Below are 21,800 nucleotides of genomic sequence, written 5' to 3'. Positions count from 1 at the left end.
GGTAAAAATATCACACACATATAGCACACATATAGATACACATACATAAAGACTCCACAGCTATTGTCTTAAAATTACTGCCATGAATCAGATACAGTAACACAAGGCTCCCTAGTTATGAATCCAAATTTTGTTTTAAGCCACTTTTACTAACATTTGTGGAGAAAACACTCAAGATGCTAGAATTTGGGCAAGGGTGCTCTTATGGCCATTTTTCTTGCCTTTTTACTTTTTTTTTCCCTTCAGTCCGAGGAATTAGTAATGGGCTAGAAAACAGTTCCCAGAGACTCGAGGTGATAATCCTTTTTGAGATAAAGGAACTGGATGGAATCCGAATTGCCTCTAGAGCTGCTTTTACAGTCTTACAAGGAATTTTTTTTAAGGATAATTATTCTTAATTTCTCAGAAATGTTTGGCTTGTAACTTAAATGGCATTATAGGTTGATCTGCCTGTCCAACTACATCATCTCTTATTTGCTTCTTTCCCTCTGGGTGTTTAGTTTTATTTTAACTTAGGGTAGAAGGCCTAGAAAGAAAATTCCTATCAGGATCTGAATATCAGCTTCCAGTTGGCTGAATTTCTGACTGTAAGTTGCTAAATCCTTCCAAATACCTTCTCAGGTTTCAGCCAGGACAAACAGTAACTACCCGGCTGTATTGAATAGTTCCAGTAATCTTTAACGTAGCAGTTTCCCAGGAAATCGTTCAGAGTCTCATTAACTCTGGGAGTAGATTTTGGAGGTGTCTGTAAAGCCATGGCCTAATACATTTTTCTTTAGGTACCTTTTATTTTTTTATTTATTTTATTTATTTATTTTTTTGTGAGGAAGATCAGCCCTGAGATAACATTCATGCCCATCCTCCTCTTTTTGCTGAGGAAGATTGGTCCTGGGCTAACATCTGTGCCCATCCTCCTCCACTTTATATGGGAGGCCGCCACAGCATGGCCTGACAAGCGGTGCATCGGTGCGCACCCGGGATCCGAACCCAGGCCGCCAGCAGCAGAGCGCGCGCACTTAACCACTATGCCACGGGGCCGGCCCCTAGGTACCTTTTATAACTTAATTTTTATTAACTTTTTGCAATAAAACTATCAATAAGGTTATTTTGAAATTTTGCAGTTTCTGTTTTTAAATGCACTTTTTAAATGATCTTATCTAATCAGAGCATTCCTTCTTTTTTTTTTTTTTTTTTAATTTTTTGTTTATTGCAGTAACATTGGTTTATAACACTGTAAAAATTTCAGGGGTACATCATTGTACTTCTATTTCTGCGTGGACTACATCATGTTCACCACCAAAATACTAATTACAACCCATCACCACACACAATTCAATTCAGAGCATTCCTTCTAATGGCCAATGTAATTCCCCTGAGGCTGGCGGCAATTTGGTAGAACCCTTAGTGGAGAAGGGAGTACAACTCACATTTCTGTCTGACTATCTCTGACGACAAAATAGGATGCCACTGCATTTTGTCTGACAGTATTTTGGGACCTCAACCTGATGATTATTAAGCCAAACTCTCAGGACACAAAACAAGCTTGGTAAGATTTTTTTTTTGCTGTTCTTTGTAAATATCTACAGCTTCCAGAACTTTTAGTTTGAGCAATTATGCCAGAAGGTGGTGAGCTCTACTCTTTAAAAATTTTTCTATTACCTGACTCTTAAAAAGGAGCCTCACAGTGGCTATTGTAATGTTAAATTATCCCAGGTTATCTTGCCTGCCATTTATAGCTATCTTTATCTCATGAAGCTCTTGCGAGTTTCAGCATGAAACCAGCCAGAGTTCCAAGGAGAGGCTGCCCATTTGGAAAGTGGTTGGCTTTTAGAAGCTCAATTTCCCTTTTTTTTTTTTTTTCAGTTTAGTTTTACTATAAAGTCTGAACAATTTCTAGGGACAGTGTAGTGGGTAAAAAATGTGCTGCTTGTGAGTGTTACTCCCTAAAGAAAGGTCTTAAACACCCTCTTAGTGCCCTGATTTCTTCCCCCGGCAGTCTAAAACTACTGTGGGGGCTTGGAGTGCATGGGTGACCAATGCTTATATGCGCTTCCCTGGACGAGACTTTAATTAATTAAAGTGAATGATACTGGAGTTCTCTACGGGACCACTACTTGTCTCATCATGAGGATTGATCCTCGGACACTCTCATGAGGTTCTCAGTCACCTGAGAATAACTTTCGGCCAGGAGGATCTGGTGTCTCTTTTCCTCAGAGCTGAACAAGTTCAGACTCTCATTTCTCTATCAAGCAGTTTGTTCAGGCTTTATAAATGCAATTCTTCCCAATTTTAAAGCCAAATTAAAATGGTCAGCCTGCCCCATTCACTCTAAAGTTCCCACTGGGCTCCCTTGGCCTAGGAAATTTCCCCTGTTTCTCTTTCCTAGGAATTTCTCTCCCTAGGCTCCTCTTACCTAGGGTATGTACCAGTACTCCCTTAAGACACCTAGTCTTAAGGCTTGAAATAGCTCATATAAACTCTGGACCCTCGACTTAAAATAAGGACTTAGTCCAGGTTTCAGTAGAAATCACCAGGGTCACCTGAAGAATGCAGTGATCTAGGGGGCCTCAGTGGACCCCTATTGGTACCAAATTCTAGTTTAGTATAGATTTCAGGTGATCTCCTGTGGGTTTCTCTGAAATCCTGCTGACTACGCCAAGAAATGTCCACACAAATAATCTATAATCAATCTATAAATCAAAATAGGGTGAGTTTACTATAAGCCAGATCTGAGGACTAAGCCAAGGCCTTCCTTCCCCAAGGAAGGAAGGGTACCAAAAAACTGGGGTGTACAGAGTGGTTATATACCATCTTGGAACAAAGAACATACAACACATATGATAAGGAATGTGCCTTTTACAATAGTCATGAGACTGCTTTGATGGCACACCAGATAGGTGAACGCAGCAGGTCAATGGTCACAAGGTGAGCACAGAAGGTTGGTAATTTATCCTTAGTTTAGGGAGAGATGCTTATCCTTAAAGAAATGATGATCTGGGGGAAGCTACATCCCAATCTTTGAGGTTATCCTTCTCATCTTTGGGACATAGCAAATATTTAAATCAGATGTACAATACAAGCTTAACAGGCCACATCAGGCCCTTTTGGAAAAACAAGATCAGGCCAAATTAGTTTTAAACCAAATGGCTTCCTCATATACTCCAATATATCCTATTGCTTTTCACTTATTTATCAATGTCAGTAATACTCAGTATGTAATTTAACATAGGCTAGAAAAGAGCAATACTTTCATGCAATATCTAGGGGATTCTATGAGCTATGGACTGTTTTGAAATAGACGCCTGTAGTTCAAGTGCTAGATTCTGACTACCACTGGATAAGACTAAAAGAATGTATATTTAGCTCTAATTTCACTGGAATCTTGAAATCTTCCAGGGCTTCTGAGGACAACAATTCATTACTTCACTAATTTTACTCCTTGGCTATGATTTTAATTTTTTCATTGTTTCCCAGCAAACTAAGGTGCATAAGAGGTTTCCTGATATAGAAAAAGAAAGTTTTACTAAGTCACCTCTAAAATACCTTTCAGTGCTCAAATTAGATGAATCTTTGACATAATCTTGGTAGATCTATCCTTGTAAAAAATCTGATAATCTCTCTCAGCCACAAATAAGTGTGGACTGTGGCCAAAGTAAGACCAGTTAGTTTTTATTTTAATCAGTTTGACTCCCGAACATAACATTAGAGCTGAATCTAGTTTTCATAAGCTTTTCTCAGAAATAAAACATTTTTATTTAATTCCCTACATTCCAGTATAAATATGGTGTTGAGTTGATTTACCTTAACGCTTGTAATTATTATAACATTAATTCTAAGCATCATCCTTAATTCTCTTTTAATTTCTTTCCATTTTCTTCCAGAGTTCAAGCATTATATATATATAAAATGCTTGAACACATGTATATCTATGTGTGTTTGACTGCAACTTTTGGTTTGGTTTTAAATTCTGGCAAGATAAACATTTAAAAGAATTTGGTATAGGAAAAGTAACTTTAAAAAGTGCTTCTTTTAATATTTAATAATACTTTTTTCACGTGACTAAACTTACAGTTAATTTGCAAATTTAAAAGAAATTTGGATGTCACCTGTTTAGGAATCTGAATTGTTGAATGCCTTTTTTTTTCATTGATCTAGAACCACATCACATAATGAGTCATTTAGAACACATTTTTCTCTTTGCTCATAAGCTTTCTGAATTCCTTGCTATAAGTACTGAATAACCATTGGCAAAAATCACGACTAGAGGTCTGATTATTGCGTGCCTATCCAACACTAGCACCAGAAGCTTCACTAAGAAACAATAATGGGGCTCTGAGCCACCCAGATTAAAGAAACATGTGACTATAAAGCAAATCATTGTATAAGGAATTGCTGAAATTAAAGAACATGCTGCTCTGCAAAATGATCTAAAAATTGAAGTGCTGATTCCATGGTAGAAAAAACTGTTTTGATGTTTTCAAAAGATCAAAGCTTTGAAAAGCACATGCACAGACCCGAGAACATCCCCCAAAATGTGCTCCTCTTTATCCTCAACCTAAGGTTTGTTATTTTCACATCACTAGAAAAGCCTTGAAAACAATGGTTACAATACATTTAATATTTAACTTACCCAACTAATTTATTTTTATTAGCTGAAAATGTGAGTCATTTCAACTGACGTTTCTGAAAGCCACAAATTGTCTTTTTTTTTTTGTGAGGAACATCAGCCCTGACCTCACATCCATTGCCAATCCTTCTCTTTTTGCTGAGGAAGATTGGCTCTGGGCTAACATCTGTGCCCATCTTCCTCCACTTTATATGGGACGTGGCCACAGCGTGGCCTGACAAGCTGTGTGTGGGTGTGCGCCCGGGTCCGAACCTGCGAACCCAGGCTGCCGAAGTGGAGTTCAAGCTCTTAACTGCTTCCTCCACCAGGCTGGCCTCAACACAAATTGGCTTTGTATTGATATATTTTTCTTGCATTGGACTGATCTTCAAATAGTTAGTGTTGACTTCAAGCCTGGCTAAGCCATTCCCTAAACTCCTCCTTTTCCTCCGTAACTGATTCTCCTCAGCTTGGGCCATACAGAGTAGTGTGGTATATTGTTTCCGAGAATATGGAATACTCTACTCGTGACCTGATTCCTATGCTCCTTTGTTAGCAGTGGTGACAATGGGTAGGGCGCTTGCAGAAGCATAGTGACTGAACCCCTTTTGTGTTCCTCCATGGCTGGCAGGCACCCTTCCCTCCCAGAACGTTGTATCCTTTGTAGTATCTTGTGGGCCAAACAAAAGTCAGCAAAGTTTTCGAGAACAGAACTTCCTTTAGATTCAGAGTGAATATATTTAATTCATATATTATATTTATGAAAACAGTCTAATATATTTACAATTGCAAATAGGTGTTGGACAAAAGGGCAAGAAGTGCAAAAAGTTATTGGCCAAAAAGAACAATGAGGGTGGAAGTTTGAACTTCAGAGAGAGAAAAAAATGTTGGTAGGTTTGCTCCCCCTTCATTTCTTCTCACATTTTTCTCCAGGTGAACTTTCCTCATCTTTCATGACCAGAAAGCAATTTTCCCTCCCTATCTTTTACCTACAGAAGTTCTAAGGTACAGGACACCACAGTGCACTCTAGACTGAGACACAGCATGGGTCTACCGCTGTTCAAAGGAAGGCAGGGCGAGATACGATAAAAAATCTTTTTAACAAGTTAAAAAATTATTACATCTGCATAGAAAAAAATCAAAAAGTACAGAAGATCATAATACAAAATGTAAAAGTCTTGGTCCCTCCAGCCACTGGTTCTAATTATAGATAATAGGTTTATCAAAACTTTCCTATGCATCTTTGCAGAAGGTTATGCTTATAGCACTGTGTGTGTTTGTGTGTGTGTGTGTGTGTGTGTGTGTTCTTATTATCCAAATAGCACCTTACTCTATCCAACCATTAAAAAATTGAGGTTGGGGGGCCGGCCTGGCGGCATAAGCGGTTAAGTGCGCGCTCTCCACTGTGGCGGCCTGGGGTTCGCAGGTTCGGATCCGGCTGTCCATTGACACACCCCTTGTTAAGCCATGCTGTGGTGGCGTCCCATAAAAGTAGAAGAAGATGGCCACGGATGTTAGCTCAGGGCCAATCTTCCTCAAGAAAAAAGGGGAGGATTGGCATCAGATGTTAGCTCAGGGCTAGTCTTCCTCACGCACACACAAAAAAAATTGAGGTTGGTTACATTCATGTGTCATTTGTTTATTTTAAAATGTATCTTTCTGTATCATTATGTATCTAGCTTTTCCATGATTACATAGAGTAATGGGCTATTTTAATGGTAAAAAATTAATAGTTAATATTAAATAATGGTTTAATATTTTAATAATTGTATAGAATAAAGTGGTCCATTGCATGCAAACCTGTAATTTTTTTAATCATTCCACTATTGATAGCAATTAGTATTTTTATAAGTTATTTGTTGTTTTGTTTGTTTGCATAACAAATATGCTTCAACATAGGGCTCTGGGTACAGATGCCAGTACAATTTTATTGTTTTGACATTTTCTCTATTTGTATTGAAATTGTTCTCACAGCAAACTATTCACACCACAGAACACCATCTTGGCTTCTCAGGTCCACTTCAGACTGGTGATCTAGAAGCAATGCTTGCTTTCTCTTCCTCACTTTTGACCTAACACTAGTCAAACGTATCCATGCGCCTCAGGCACAGAAGTTTACAGTTTCTGTTCCTCTAATCTGCTCCCTGCGGTGAGGCGCAGAGCATTAACTACCCTAAGCGCCTGGCAGAACGCAGACTGGGAAGTAGATAATTAAAAGTCTGCTCATTTTGTACTGGGCCTTTTCCAGTTCATTGGTTACCTCTGACAAACACAAACAGAGGCCAAATTCTAGACAGTTAAAAGCTCCCTGGAGTCATGGCTCCCGGCCGTGGTGTAAGATCAGATGTCCCACTAGGATCAAGCACAGAACGTCACTGGGTCTTGCAGGGAAGTTTAGTAATGGGCAGAGCTGGTTTTGACACGACACTCACCAAATTATACTACTGAAAATTTTAGCTGGCTCATTCCACTAATCTCATTGACTAAAAGTAAAATGTGCTAAGCTAAGTATTATTAGCTTTGAGTTGCCGTAACTGTTGAGGGACCAAGCCACAAAGGAAATGTTTATCTGCAAGATGCCAATAAAAAAAAGAGGATGCTGGCCACCGAGAGTGTATTCTTTTTAAGGCTTGTGCGTTGCAAAATATGTACACAAACACACACACACCCCTCCTTAGTTTTTGCTACCCCTGAGGACAGACCTTTGGATAAGAACACATTTGGTGGGACCACAACAGCTGCATTCTACCTGCCCCGGAATTCATTCAAGGAGCAGGCCTGGGGCTTCTCCGTCGTCACTGTTATGGCCTCAAATGAAAGCCTTGTCACCCAGGCGGAGGTGGGAAGGCACTGGAGCGCAGCAGCGAGGAGAGCATCCGAATTCCCTCCTCTGTTGCTGATTGGTTGAAAACCAGCAGGCAGCAGCCAGCCCCCTGCGGCTCGACTCGCCATTTGCTGCGAAGAGGTGGCAGTCAGGGCGGGCCGAGGCTGCGGCGCTCCTTCCAGCTCTGCGCTGCCGCCGCGGTCCTGTTGCGCTGCCGCCGCTGCAGCCGCCGCCTGGGTCGCCGTGGTCCGCGCTTCTGCGTGGGGACTGCTTCCCCGGCTCCGGGCGCAGACACCATGGTGAGTGCTCTCAGCCGGGTCAGGCTGGATCGTCGCGTCGCGCCGGGCCTGGCTGCTCCAGGGAACCGGCCGCACCACCGGAGACGGGCGCAGGGGCCGGGGAGCGCCCCGAGGGGCGCGGGAGCAGCCTCGCTGTTTGCCTGCGTCCGGGGAAGGGGAGGTGGGAGAGTGGCGAGTCGCTGCGGGGGCGGTAGGTGATTTGCTTCGTAGGGGGTCGGCCGCGCCGCACCGCGTCGCCGTTTCCCGAGCTCGGGAAGGGGACGTGCGGCCGAGGCGCGGGGGCTTCTCGGCTCGGGCGGCCTCACTGGTGGGAGAGGTTGAGCGCCGGCGGCGGGGGAGGTGCCGGGACCGTGTACCCTCCGCCGCGCTTTCCCGGATGCCCAGCCGGCCTAGGAGCAGTGACAGGTGAGCGGGGTAAGAGGTGGCATGGGGGTGGGGCGGATGGTGACTGAGAGGATGTGTTCTTGATTGGGGCGGGGGTTGCGCCCCTCTCATGCCCCTCTGTAGCACCGAGTACCCCGAATAGAGCGGAACCAGGGGGTGGGGTCCAAGGTTACACCAGCTCAGTGGCAGGAGATGCAGCAGCCTCGCCCTCAAGCCCTTTCCCACCTACAGCTGGCTCCTGACGCTCAGGTCTCCCCCTGTCCCCGCAGTACGGATTCGTGAATCACGCGCTGGAGCTGCTGGTGATCCGCAATTATGGCCCGGAGGTGTGGGAAGACATCAAGTAAGTGACTGGCTCCTCGAGCTCCCGCCCGGCGCTGGCGCCGCGTGTGGGGGTCCGAGGCGGCCCCCGGCGCTGGCCCCCGCGCCTCGCTTCGTCCTCCGCTTCCTGCTGGGTCGCGGGCGCGCATCCTCGGAGATGCCTCCGCCCGCCGCCCGCGGCTGCAGCTGCGCTCCCACGCTCCGGCGCGCGGACCCGGAGAGGAGGGGCGGCCGGGGCGGGGCCGCGAGGGCGAGAGCCGGGAGAAGCAGCCGCTGGGGTCACCGCGGCCTCCCGACCCGGCCCGAGCGTGGGAACTCGCTGCCAGCTCCCGGGCGGCTCCCAGGCTGTGCAGGCCGGCGGCTCCCACGCGGAGAGGGGCCGGGGGACCACAAAGGCCTCCGCGAAGTTCAAGCTCCCAGAGGCCTGAGAAACAAGCGGAAGACCTTGGCTCGTTTGTAATTTACACACCATGCAGGCACATAAAACAGTTAGCCTTTTCGGTATGCTAAAGCTCGCTTCTCTTGAGACTATTTCTTGAGCTACTGTGAATCAAGCGCATTTATTCATCTGTAATAAAGTGAAATTGGAATGTTTTCCCTTTCATTTTTCCAAAATACCACCCCTCCACACACTTTTTTTGGTTTCTCCGATGATGAAGGCTGTCAGTTGTAGGAGGGCGTCGCAGATTCAGTCTAGAGCTGTGAGCCCAGTTCTCTGGGTGTGAACGGAAATACCACAGCCACCTGAGAGTTTAAGCCTGTTGGAATGGTGGGTCATCTCGGCGGGCACATTGAGGATTTCAGTCTTAACAAAGTTCTCTCTTTTTTCTCTCTCTCACTCTGGTGAAATTTGCATTTAACTTGTATAGCTGACCACAACCAACTAGCTACACCAAAACCATACATATGGATTTTCATATTGGAACAACAATCTAATCCCTCTGTCCCATTCAGAGGGAGGTAGAGGGAGTGGTTACTTGGGTGGGCAGAGGAGAACACATGGTTATTATTTACTCATTTCCGGTACTCCCTGATTTCATTTTGTTGTATCAAGTAGGTGGTACTTGCATGCTAATTTTTATTAAATACATTACAGTAATTAGCAGTCAACTCCAACAGGCCTTATTTGCAATTACATGATATTGATTTCTTATAAATATCGATTTCCATGAAAATGACCAGGGTTAAATATGAAGCACTAGAATGCAACTTTTCCTTCCCTTGAGTCTGTATCATTAAGCATTGTTTCATGTTCCGTAAGCCATTTGTGTTACCCACAGGGCACATCTACATGTTATAAAGAGAAGTGTGTGGTTGAATCGAATGAGAATCCAGGCACTAAAGTTTACTTTGGGATTTGGATTTTCTGTCCACCTTATTAATACCTTCATAATTTTTATTTTACTTGGTAGACGGAGTTAAAGAGAAGGCAGACATCAAGAGCAGGATTTTAAACAGTGTAACAAGTATAGGATTATTCTTAAGTGATTTTCTTTGTAAATTTATGAAAGCATCAGGCATATCCCCCACATGATGTTTTTTCATCTGTAGGTGGAGATTCCCAAATTTCCCGGTGGATATGCTATGACAATGAATATGTTTAGAATTTTGAGAGCACAATAAAAGATGACTATTATGGTTAAATAGTCATTATCTATTTTAACCAGATTTAGAATGTATATCCTACCCATCATGGATTTAGATCACTGTTGAATACAGAGATGAAAAATTATACTGCATAGAGAAATGTATCAGAAATTAAAAAAAAATTAAATTGTCGGGTGACTTGTTTGTATGGGCCGTATTTTCCCCAGAGAGGGTCAAATATCTAAAAGTATACAAATTCCACTGATGTAAGAACTGAACTGTGCCAAATCACACTAAGGATATTGTTACATTCTACTTTAAAAAACAATTTATTAATTTTTAATTAAACAATATCTTTTAACTCACTAATTTATCTTTAAGTAGCTTTGAACAGTATTCTTAATGTGTTCAAGTGCTAATAATTTAAATCATTCAAAACATTTTTTTCTGGTACAAATCACATGAGTCTTTTTCTTATAAAATTACCTCAGGATTATGTGTCCCTGCAAGGGAAAGATTTAGTTAAACTAGTGTTTGTAATCTGGGTGTTAATTTTGTTTCTTTTTTGTCTAAGCATCCCTTTTGGTGGAGCCCATCTTGTCTCGGGTACAGTTTAGTATCTGGACTAGAGAACGTTGTTCAGCTTTCTGCATTGAAGGGAGTAAAGCAGCTCATTGGTTTCCAACCCGGTCAGCACCCCAGAGGGATTACTACATGCTCCCTGGAAGAGTGCTTGCTTAGCACAGCAGAGAGATGCTCAATGCCTGGGCTCAGGAGAGGAGAAATTGGAGGAGTTTAATTTTAAAATGCTCCTTGGAAGATTTTGATCCCTCCTCTCAACCTCATCCTCTACTCTAGGGAGGACCCACTGCAGTCAATGGTCCAAGACACTTTCAGTTTTAACTTTTTATAAAAAACTAAATATATGAAAAACATTTTTTATTTTGTTTCAAGTACCAAACTCCTCTATCTTCCTTTTTAATCTGTCTAAGTTGATGTTTATAAAATTTTATGTAATACTTTTTTGGTTTAGTAGGAAGTGACCATCCATCCTTCATGATGAAAGGATGCCAAACATTTAATGACAAATAAAACCTAAGTAACAGATTCCAGACAGAAAATTGTAAGTGGATAAGAGCCAAAAATGCTTCATTGTAATGTCAGTATCCACTTACACTCTCACCAACAATATAACCATTTTGTAAGAGCTTTAAATTCCTCTTTTTAAGAAAAAGAAAAATTTCTAGACCAAAGCTTGGCAAACTGTCTCTTAAAGGGTCAAATAATCAATATTTTAGGTGCTGCAGGCCATGAGTCAAATCGAGGATATTATGTAGGTACCTATATAACTATTAAAATTTAACCATTTAAAGATGTAAAAACCATTCTTTGCTCCCAGACCAGACAAAAACAGGTGGTGGGCTGGATTGACCCATCGGCTGTAGTTTGCCAACCTCTGATCTAGACCATAATACATGCAGAAAAGCAAAAGAGACCTTGAATCTACTTCAAATCTTGTTTTGTTGGATTCCTTTCAATTTTCAGATGGTCCTTCCTAGAAGCCGTGGTTCTTAAGTGATGAGAAAAATCAATCATCATTTCAGAAAAAACTCAAAGTCAGGATAAACACATTAGAAAAGCACGTAAATACTTGATTTAATCATCTCTGTTATCCTCCCATCAGCCCTGGCAAAACTCATCGTTGCATCGAACTACTGCATTCCACTTTAGATTTTCTAACTTCACTGGAACATAAAGATGGATTCAAAAAACAAAAAACCTAAGATGATTAAAAGTCTGTTAAAAACAAACAAACAAACAAAAACACCTTCCTGAAAAGTAATTATTTTGCCTGGAGTTGAGCAGGTTAAGGAACAAATTAAAAATAGATTTGAAATTCCGAAGGGCTACACAGTGTATTCATTAGCCCTCCTGTTTTAAGATCTGAGATAAACGTTTGAATCAAAATTTTGGCATGAGATTTGAAAATGATGTAATGACACTCTTAGTTGGTAAACATTGGAGTAAATCCCTCTAGAAGGCTGTCAATCATCTTCCCCGAGTAAAGAATACATAGATGTTTACCATGGTTTTATCTGATATACCTATAGCAGGGAAGCATACTTTTTCTTTGATTGATTTATTCCTTCTTTCTTTCTCTAGGTAGGCTTACATTTAATGAGCATAGTCTAGTGTTTAAGGCACTGAGAATAGAAAAGTGAATGCTATACTCTTTGCTTTCAAATGAAGTCTAGAGATACAGGATATTTTTCATCATATTATTTCTTGATTTTTCTCTCTGTAAAATATGGAAACATTTGACTCTTGGATAGTATATTCTTCTCTTCCAGTTTTGAAATTAATGTATCTAGTTGCATTTGCTAATCAGGAATTAATCATTATGGTTCATATAAGCAAATGCTTTGGTATAAGCTAGTTCTGTGACTTTCCCAGTTGCCTAAACTTTCCAAGCCTCAACTGCATAAGGAAAAAATAACACCTACCTTAAAGATTTTATTTATTTATTTTTTCCCCCCAAAGCCCCAGTAGATAGTTGTATGTCATAGCTGCACATCCTTCTAGTTGCTGTATGTGGGACGCGGCCTCAGCATGGCCGGAGAAGCAGCGCGTCGGTGCGAGCCCGGGATCCGAACCCGGGTCGCCAGCAGTGGAGCGCCCTCACTTAACCACCAAGCCACGGGGCCAGCCCCCATAACACCTACCTTATAGGGTTGTTGTAATACATTGAAAAATGTCTGTAAACTGCTTAACATGGTTCTTAAAATATAGTTACTTAATAAATGGAGTAGCTATTATTAATTTTACTCTAGAATCCAAGTTTTTCAACTTTTCTCTTTCTGAGCTCACCTGAAAGATAGGAATCTCTCCTTTCAATGACAGTAGCCCGTTGAAGTCTACATAGTACACCAGTCTAAATGCTCCCTCATCACTCTGGGATAACTTCATTGTCATTTTCCACTTTTTGCTCCTTTATCCATTTTCTGCAACTGGTACCAGAACTATGAATTTGATTTGCATCTTAGACTCTTCTTTCCTTCTTGCTCTTAGCACTTGTCCTGCGCTACTAACAGCCCCCAGCTAGGCTCTCTGTGTCCCACTTCTCTCCATTCTGCAGATTATGGGAAAACTATTACTTTCATTATTCTGTTTTTCCACTCAAGTTCTATTTTGGAATCAATCTTACATTATATTCTTCTAGTCCTAAATTCCTATGTGTTGTTTAAAAAATGCAGCATATGCTCTTTGTATTCGTGTCATCAAAACAAATTAAAACAAAACAGTGTACCACATTTTACCATATTTTTATCAGATTTTCATATTCACAAGGCTCTATAATTCTATACCTTTCTGTAGCCTTGCTCAAGTAGGTTTTATAATATTAACGGTACTTGATATTATAAAAGCTGTTTAAAATTTGCGAAGTCCTTTCCTCCCTGTAATTTCACATGAGTGCTACAGCACCCATTTGAAATGAGAAAGGCTTTCTAGCTCCAGCTTTTCCCCACGTTTATAGAGATATAATTGACACATGACATTGTGTAAATTTAAGGTGTACAATGTGTTGATTAGATACATTTATAAATTGCAAAATGATTACCACCACAGTCTTAGCTACCACCTCCATCCTGTCCCACAGTTACCAATTCTTTTTTGTGGTGAGAATATTTAAGATCTACCCCCTTAGCAACATCAAGTATATGATACAGTATTATTAGCTATAACCACCATGCTGTACATTAGATCCCCAGACTTGTTAATTTTGTACCTGGTTGTCTGTATGCTTTGAGCAATATCTCCCCCTTTCCCCCACCCCCCAACCCCTGGTAACCACCACTCTACTCTCTGTTTCTCTGAATTTTGTCCTTTTTAGATTCCACATATAAATGAGCTCAATGATTTTTTGTTTGTTTTTTTATGATAAAGCTGAGTTTCCAAGAGGTTAAATGACTGTCCTAGGGAATTATCCACAGAAAGATGAAGCGTCAAAACTCCAACCTTGCTCTTCTGGTGCCAGGTTTACTACTTCTTTTAAGTTAGAATGGGAGCTAATGTAGTATACATACAAAAATGAAACTATATTAATTTTTTTACCTAGAAACTTCCTCAGCACAAATAAACAAATTAATATACAGATTGAAAAATAGGCTAACTAGATAATTGTTAGGATCAGGACCTTTTTCTGTAGAAAGATCGGCCCGTTAGCCTGCAAGATAGAGGAAAGCACATTATGTTAGTTGATAAGCTCACTAACACTTGAAGCTGTTTCTCCAGGTGGAGCTAGATGTCCCATGTAAACTCCTTCACATCCCTACCCGTGAGCTCTTTGCATAGAGCTCTCCCGGAACATGGACCATGTCTGATGAGCAGCATGGCGCTTAGGTGATAAACCAGGTCATAGCCTTATCTCAGGGTTTTTCTTTAATGATCTGAAGTATCCCCCAAAAATCAAGCTGGAACTTTGTTTTCCTTGAATTCTGCAATCTTTGAGAATTAAAAAAAACGTAGAAGCATATTATTTAATTAGGTGTGTCAGAGAGGGAGCTTTGCACATTAAAATGAGCATAGAGGAGAAGTCAGGAAATCTGTCTTCTCCCTCTTAACATACCCAGACCTGGTTATGGCAAACATTAACTAGACATTGGGGCCGGTAGCAAGGAACAACGTCCTTTCTACTCTGTCACCTCTCTCCAGAATAAGGGACTCGAGCAAATGTTTCTCTTCAATGTGTTGGAAAGCGATAGTTATGGCTCAATACTGCGCAGACATCAACAGGAAAACCCACTTAAAGAAATCTGCATCACTGGGCCAATTCAGAGGGTGACTTTCAGACAATGTGATTACTTGCTGCTTCTCTATTGGCTCCTTTGCCTCTTTGTTTGTTAAAGAGGAAACAGCGGGGAAAGGGGGTATTTGTTTAGGTCTAGCAAAATGGAGCCCCTTTTTCTATATCAGAAGATATTGAGGTTAAAGAAATTTCTATTCCAAGTAAAAGGTAAACGTTCTGAAGTATTTATTGTATCTCTTTGGTACTGTGGCTTTGGTTTTATTGCATGTTCTGATCTACTTGCCCTTCATTGTTGAATCATGAAATATTAAATTGTTGCTTTATTGAAATTCTTTATGCTCAATCTTCAAATCACCCAAACACGAGAACCTTTCAGTCCACATGTCCACTTGCTCTCAGCACTCCAGCCTCACGGGCCAGTTTTCAGTTCCTGAACCATGCTGAGGTTTACATGTGTCAGGATAACTCCTGTGCTTAGAAGGGTCTCCTTTTCTTCACTCTCCCCACCCCCTCCCATAAATGTAAATAAGTCTCAGCTTTGAGATGGCCAAACAAATGTTACTTCTTAAGGGAAAACTTCTCTCACCTCCAAAACTGTATTTTTCCTTCATAGTACATGCAAGAGTTTATAATTATGTATTTCTATTATTATTTAATTAATGCCTATCTTGTCTCACTAGACTCTAGCTTCTAGAACTATTGCCTAGGGGAAAGCCTCTCTCTTTCTCTCTCCCCCAACTCCATATATATATGAATTATCTTCCACATTTTACTTTCCAGAGAATAGAGCATATGTATATTCATCACAGATATTTTTTTTTCTGTAACCAGGATTTGTTATGTCAGAATGGTGACATCTTCAACTCCTCTTTAATAAAATATAAGCTCTGTTGAAATGGGCATTTGTTATATCAGCAAAGGCAGAAGATTTAGCAATAAATTATAGCATCTCCTTTTGGAAGGGTCAGAGTTCATACTTGGATATAATGAAAGGATTAAGAACACTGTTGTTGAATTACCAATTTCATATACCAAAAGACAGTTTTGGGATTAGATTCAGGATAAGATTGAATCCTTTAGCAAGTGTCTAAAAGGCAGGTGTGTGTGGTGCTGTTTAAAGTCAGTCTCATAGACGTAGATAAATATTTGCAATGCTGAAATTAAATTTAAAAACCGATGAGAATGCTCACCATGTCATTCAATTTTGAATATATATTCAAAAATATATATATATAATGAAAATATATGTATATTTATATATGGAACACTTACCATATGGTTCCATAGTCACACTCCTAAATGCTTTATATTCATTATCTCACCTAATCCTCACAACCACCATAGAAAATAGAGTTGCTCTTTACTCTCATTTTATAAATAAGGGAACTGAGGCTTTAAGACTTTAAAACCCTGCTTCAGACCACTCAGCTATTAATCCTCAGAGCAGGGATTTGGACATAGGTAGGCTTGTAATGATCCTATTGTGTGCTCTCCCCCAAAGAGAAGGACCTATGACCTTCTCTTTTCTAAAGACAACCAATTTAGTGTGGACACAACGTATTTGTGTTTTAGTACTACCCATTTTTGTTTTTGTTCTCCTGGAATATTCAAGCACTTGTACAGGTGATTTTGGCTGTCATATTTTTAAAGGTGGTTTTATTCACCAACCAGGACATCTACTACAGAAAATCAGAGACTCATAAATTTTGAGCCTCTTATTTATTTTTAGAAGAAGACCTGTGACTCGGTGTGCTCACGAGGCGGGTTGATGAAGTGCACACACAAGGATCTAAGTGAATTCATTTGTCTGATGAAGCTACAGAAATTGGCTCATGTGAAATGTCTGTGGATGTGTCTTCAGAATTCGGGCAGTTACTAATGAGACTGTCTCCTGGCAAGTTGGACACAGTCAGAAAAAAATGCAATTATATATCAAGAGTGATGTTACTTTGCCTAAATCCATGTCACTCATGAGAGCGTTTACTGTTACAGTTTATAGTACTTGGATGAGTGAACACACTGACTTGAAAGAATTGACCTTTATCGACTGGAAGAGGGTCCAAGCAGGAAGCCATGGCTGCATTTATGGGGCCTGTCTCTCCCCTCGGCAGCTCCCTCAAACTAGAGTCTCCCCTTTGGAGATTCAGACTTATCAGGAATCATTGGATTGGACTATTGAAAATTGAGAGGCCATTAATGCTTCACAACCACTCAGAAAAAAGCAAAACAGATTTTTTTAATTTTTCAGTTTTTACATATAGTTATTTGTGTTTTATGGTGGGAGATTTTAATTTTAATAATAGTTGGGGACAACCTAGCATTTATGATGTCCTTGCAGCTCATTAAAAACGGACCATCTTAGGATTTATTGTCAAGATGACATCTACATACTGTCTTTTAATACAACATGTGCTGTGATAATGGTTTTTAAAGGATCAGTACCCTGTTGAGCTGTCATTGGTCAGGCTGATTTCTGGATGTGTGCCAACCTATCCTGCCTGAGATCAGACCTTATTTTGAGACTCCATATTCAAGATGCCTGCATTCAGGCTCTCCCATTTCAGAACAACTCTTTTCATACCTCCACGGGAGACTTCTTTACCTAAAAGCCAGCAGTCCTTGCAATATACTAAAATTAATTGAAAAAAATGGATAATAGCAGGAACTCAGTGTCAGAATAGGAACTCAGTTTTTGTACATTCACATTTTGTAGTTAAGGAAGTTCTCCTTAAGTATGGAGTTATGAGAAATGCTGCCTGGATGTTTCTGACAAATTATATACCTAGCTTTTAAAAAATAAATAGCAAAAAAATTCCTAAGTTTGAAAACAAACAATGGACTTTTGCCAGTAATGTTTGATTGTTTGATTTTTTTAGTAAGGAGTTTGGAAACACATAGGGGAAATATATTTAATTAATTCATTCACTTCTTTTAAAACATGCACACATTTGTTGAGCACATGCCCTGTTTCAGGCCCTTGAGTTAGGCACTAGTGATTAAAAAAAACAAAACACAAAAACCAAAACCACAAAACCACAGAACACCACCATAATAAAAATACCTGCAACCCTTTTGGGGAAAGGTAATTAATGTAAATAAATGATCAGTTTAAATTCCAACAAATAACCATCTCTAAAAGTAAGTGGGAAATTAATTGCTACTGGGGAAATTCTTCATGTATATACCCACTCAATATTTAAACACTCATTGTGGCTACAAATACATAGAATATGATTATTTCTCATTTTGTCCCCAGATGAGAGTTTGGTCTTTATTTTTTAAAATTCTTTGGGGAGATAGAACTTGTTTTTGGCTATTTGGATTAATAAATTCTATCCACTAATCAACACATTAGGTGCACCTTTAGTTTAATTATTTTGATGCTAAGTAAAAATTCCCTAAGATTTTGTTGCATTCCTCTTTCCCTCTTCTTCCGCTCACCATTTCCTCTTCCTCTTCCTACCCCTCCTCCTTCATCTTTTTTGTCAACTACTGGGCTAGTCCCGATTAGACGTACTGGGCCTTAAGTGTGTGAGAAGCACATTCTAAGCCCTTTGCATAGATTAATTCTGCCAGTCAGCACGACTCCAGGTAAGTACTGGTGTCACTCAGTTTTTCAGACGAGGAAACTGAAAAACCAGGAGGTGAACTTGCTCGAGCTTAGTGCAGCTGCACATGGGATTAGCTTAGTTGCTTCTTTTGCACACTGTGTGAGGAAAGACGACAACGACTTATGATATGGATGAAGCCAAGTGAGTTTCTCTCTGTCTAGGTTTACTTGTTAGCCAAAGAAAGTGCCCTTTTACCTCATCCAACCTCATTTAGGCCAATGTACCGATAATCTCTCTAAATATTTATACTGTCTGCTGACCTCTTTCATTGAGTAATGCACCACAGAGAAAAATTTAATGCTTGACTGAAACACAGTTATTGAGTACATAGGTGAAGATAACATGAACTACTGCAACTCATACTATTTGGAAATAGTGGAAGACTATATCCATTTGGGGTTATCCAAGGGATTTTAAAAATAATAATAACAGAAAGCAACAGAATGTAATAACACAAACTAGGATATATGATGATAGTTCTATTGGTTGCCATTTGAAAGATGAGCACTAGTGAATACATTTTACTCTAGTTTACCAATGGCTTCATATGATATTTGTTGTCATCTAAAAGTTATTGAAAAGAAAGTGTGTCCAAAGTCTTTCATTTTGGGGAACATTTTAAATTGTTTCTTAAAGGAGCTTGTGGTTTTCCTCACATGTAAATTAAGTATAATTTAAATGATTGGGAATTACATAATTGCTTTGTGTGATGCAACAATTTAAACAAAGTAGACTCTCAAAAAATATATTTCAAGGGGCCGGCCCAGTGGTGTAGTGGTTAACTTCGATCGCTCTGCTTCGGCAACCCAGGGTTCACAGGTTCGGATCCCAGGTGTGGACCTATGCACCACTTGTCAAGCCATGCTGTGGCAGGAGTCCCACATATAAAGTAGAGGAAGATGGGCAGAGATGTTAGCCCAGGGCCAATCCTCCTCAGCAAAAAGAGGGAGATTGGCAACAGATGTTAGCCCAGGGCTAATCTTCCTCACCAAAAAGAAAATATATATATATATATACACACACACATATATATATATATATATATATATATATATACACATATATATATACACACATATATATATATATATATATACACATATATATATATTTTCCAAAAGAATGAGCTAGTCTAGAAAATTTGATTAGTATACTTGGCTGAATTTAGATAATTTAAGCACAAAAGAAACTCTACATATAAAGAAAATAAATCTTAAATTTTGTTAGAAATGTTATATCTATGTAGTTGATTCATCCTTTGCTTTTAAGAAAAAAGCTTGAAAGTTATGACAAAGTGGGGGATGGAGAATTATGATATAATATTATCTGAATTATGTAAATTGTTTATGTAATCTGCATATTAGCTTATTTCCCAACTTTTCTTACATTTGCTAGTCATCCTCTGAGATTTCAGGTAGACAGTAAAAAAATATCTTCAAAACTAAGGAGAGAAGAAAGAGTGTAATATTGGAAGGGAGGCCGTTAAAGGTTGCCATTAAAGGTAAAGAATCGTGGCAGATAGATCTGGAAGATATATCTGAGAGATTGCTATTATCACATCTCTGCACTCTCTGGAGGCTAAAACATTTGACAGCATGAAGTCTGAACAAAATATAAATTTATCTAGAAGTTAGAAAAAAATAGTATTGAGAATTGAGACATACTGAGAAAGCTTTATTACCTTAAAATTTCTACTAGCTTCAATGGCCATATTGCCTGAAATTAATTCATTTGGATATTACTCCTTTTGCGCAGTAAATTCTCCTATTCAGTTTAATATATTAAACCAATTCTCACTAAAGTGTTTGTAATATCTCCAATTAGCTTTTCCCCTGAAAAGAGAAGAAGATGAAGAGTGGGCTACAGAAAGAAGGGAAATGGGTCCAGAAAGATTAGGTCATAGAAATAAGTTTTGCCTCTTGAAGTCCTTGCTCAGATAGGTGGTAACTTCTCTGGGAAGCCTCCCATGATCACTGTATTTCATATTGCATCCTTCCCTTTCTCCTACATCCCTACTCTCATCTCTTTATCCTCATCTACTTTCTTTTGTAGCATTAGACACCTTGTAATAGTTTATAAAATTTGAGTATATATTATGTTTATTGCTTATTGCTTGTTTCTGCCATCTAAAATGTAAGCTTTATGAGGACAGGGATCTTTATCTATTTCGGTCATTGATATACTAATAAAGTGCTTAGAAAAGTGCCTGGGCCATAATAGGTGCTCAAATATTTATGGCAAAACTCCTCCCTCAGGGGAAAAAAAAAGAGTAATTAAAGGGCGACTCTAAGTTCGCAAAGATTTCTAAGATAAATGTAAATAAGGAATCCTAAGTCTTTTGAATAATTCATTGAAATTCAGTGTGAAATTTTAAAGAGAAGATGGTTATTTCCTTTTCTGTACTACTGTTTAATTTATATTTCATCTTCCCTCCAGGGAGCATGTTGGGCTGATTATTTCAGGAAGTAAAGCTTAAAAGATAAGGGAGTTTATTTTATAAAAATGTGAGAAAGGAAAGAAGGAATGCATTGACTCATGGTTAGGGGATTTCTAGAGAAATAGCCATTCCTCCGTTTAATGCAGAGGGACTGTGTATTCTGTTTGTATCTCATTCACTTAACAGTTGTTATGAATTGGTGAGTGTTTTCGAGAAACTGAGTTTATTACAGAAATTTATATCATTTGATTTATCCCAGTTGGAAGAAAGAGAATAGGGCACAGTGAGAATGTTAATTAATTTACACTTTATTATATATTTAATTAAATTTTATTTAAATTTTATTAGATTGCCCTAAATCAGAGACTTCAAAATTTCAACCTGTAGACCAATGTTGTTTCATATAAAATATTAGTGACAAAATGAGAAAAATTAGGCTATCCATATTCTTCAAATCAGCAATTCCATTTCTAGGCATTTTTTCTATTTTTACATAGAAATATAATTATTAGTTACAAAGATATTCATCACAACATTATGTATACTTGTGAAAAAAATAAAAGCAATCTGAATATCTGCTAAAACTTCAATATGTTTGTACAATGCAATTTTATGCAGTCCAAGTATAAAAATATACTTGTTGACATGAAAAGATGTCCATCAAATACTAAGTCAAAAAAGGAGGTTTTAGGGGCCAGCCCTATGGTGTAGTGGTTAAGTTCGTGTGCTCCACTCCAGTGGCCTGGGGTTTGCAGGTTCCGATCCCAGGCGTGGACCTACACACTGCTCATCAAGCCATGCTATGGTGTCGACCCACTACAAAATAGAGAAAGATGGGCACAGGTGTTAGCTCAGGGCTAATCTTCCTTAGCGGAAAAAAAAGGAGGTTTTAAAGCAGTATGATCTGGTGTGTGTTATATACGC

At 39.5% G+C, this 21,800-nt stretch overlaps 1 protein-coding gene across 1 annotated transcript in view; it reads left to right on the top strand.

Annotated features, from left to right (window-relative positions):
- Positions 1-7,618: 7,618 nt before the first annotated feature.
- The window catches only part of GUCY1B1 (guanylate cyclase 1 soluble subunit beta 1), a 45,949-nt gene continuing 31,767 nt past the window's right edge, over positions 7,619-21,800 (top strand). Inside the window, exons 1-2 of the mRNA XM_004420947.3 lie at positions 7,619-7,729; positions 8,383-8,456. Coding sequence (XP_004421004.1) covers positions 7,727-7,729; positions 8,383-8,456 — 77 coding nt within the window. The 5' untranslated portion in view covers positions 7,619-7,726. The remainder of the gene's footprint in view (positions 7,730-8,382; positions 8,457-21,800) is intronic.

This window comes from Ceratotherium simum, chromosome 12 (assembly GCF_057802395.1).
Source record: "Ceratotherium simum simum isolate JZ-2026a chromosome 12, ASM5780239v1, whole genome shotgun sequence".
Classification (NCBI taxonomy): domain Eukaryota; kingdom Metazoa; phylum Chordata; class Mammalia; order Perissodactyla; family Rhinocerotidae; genus Ceratotherium; species Ceratotherium simum.
This window is presented reverse-complemented; position numbering and strand designations above follow the sequence as displayed.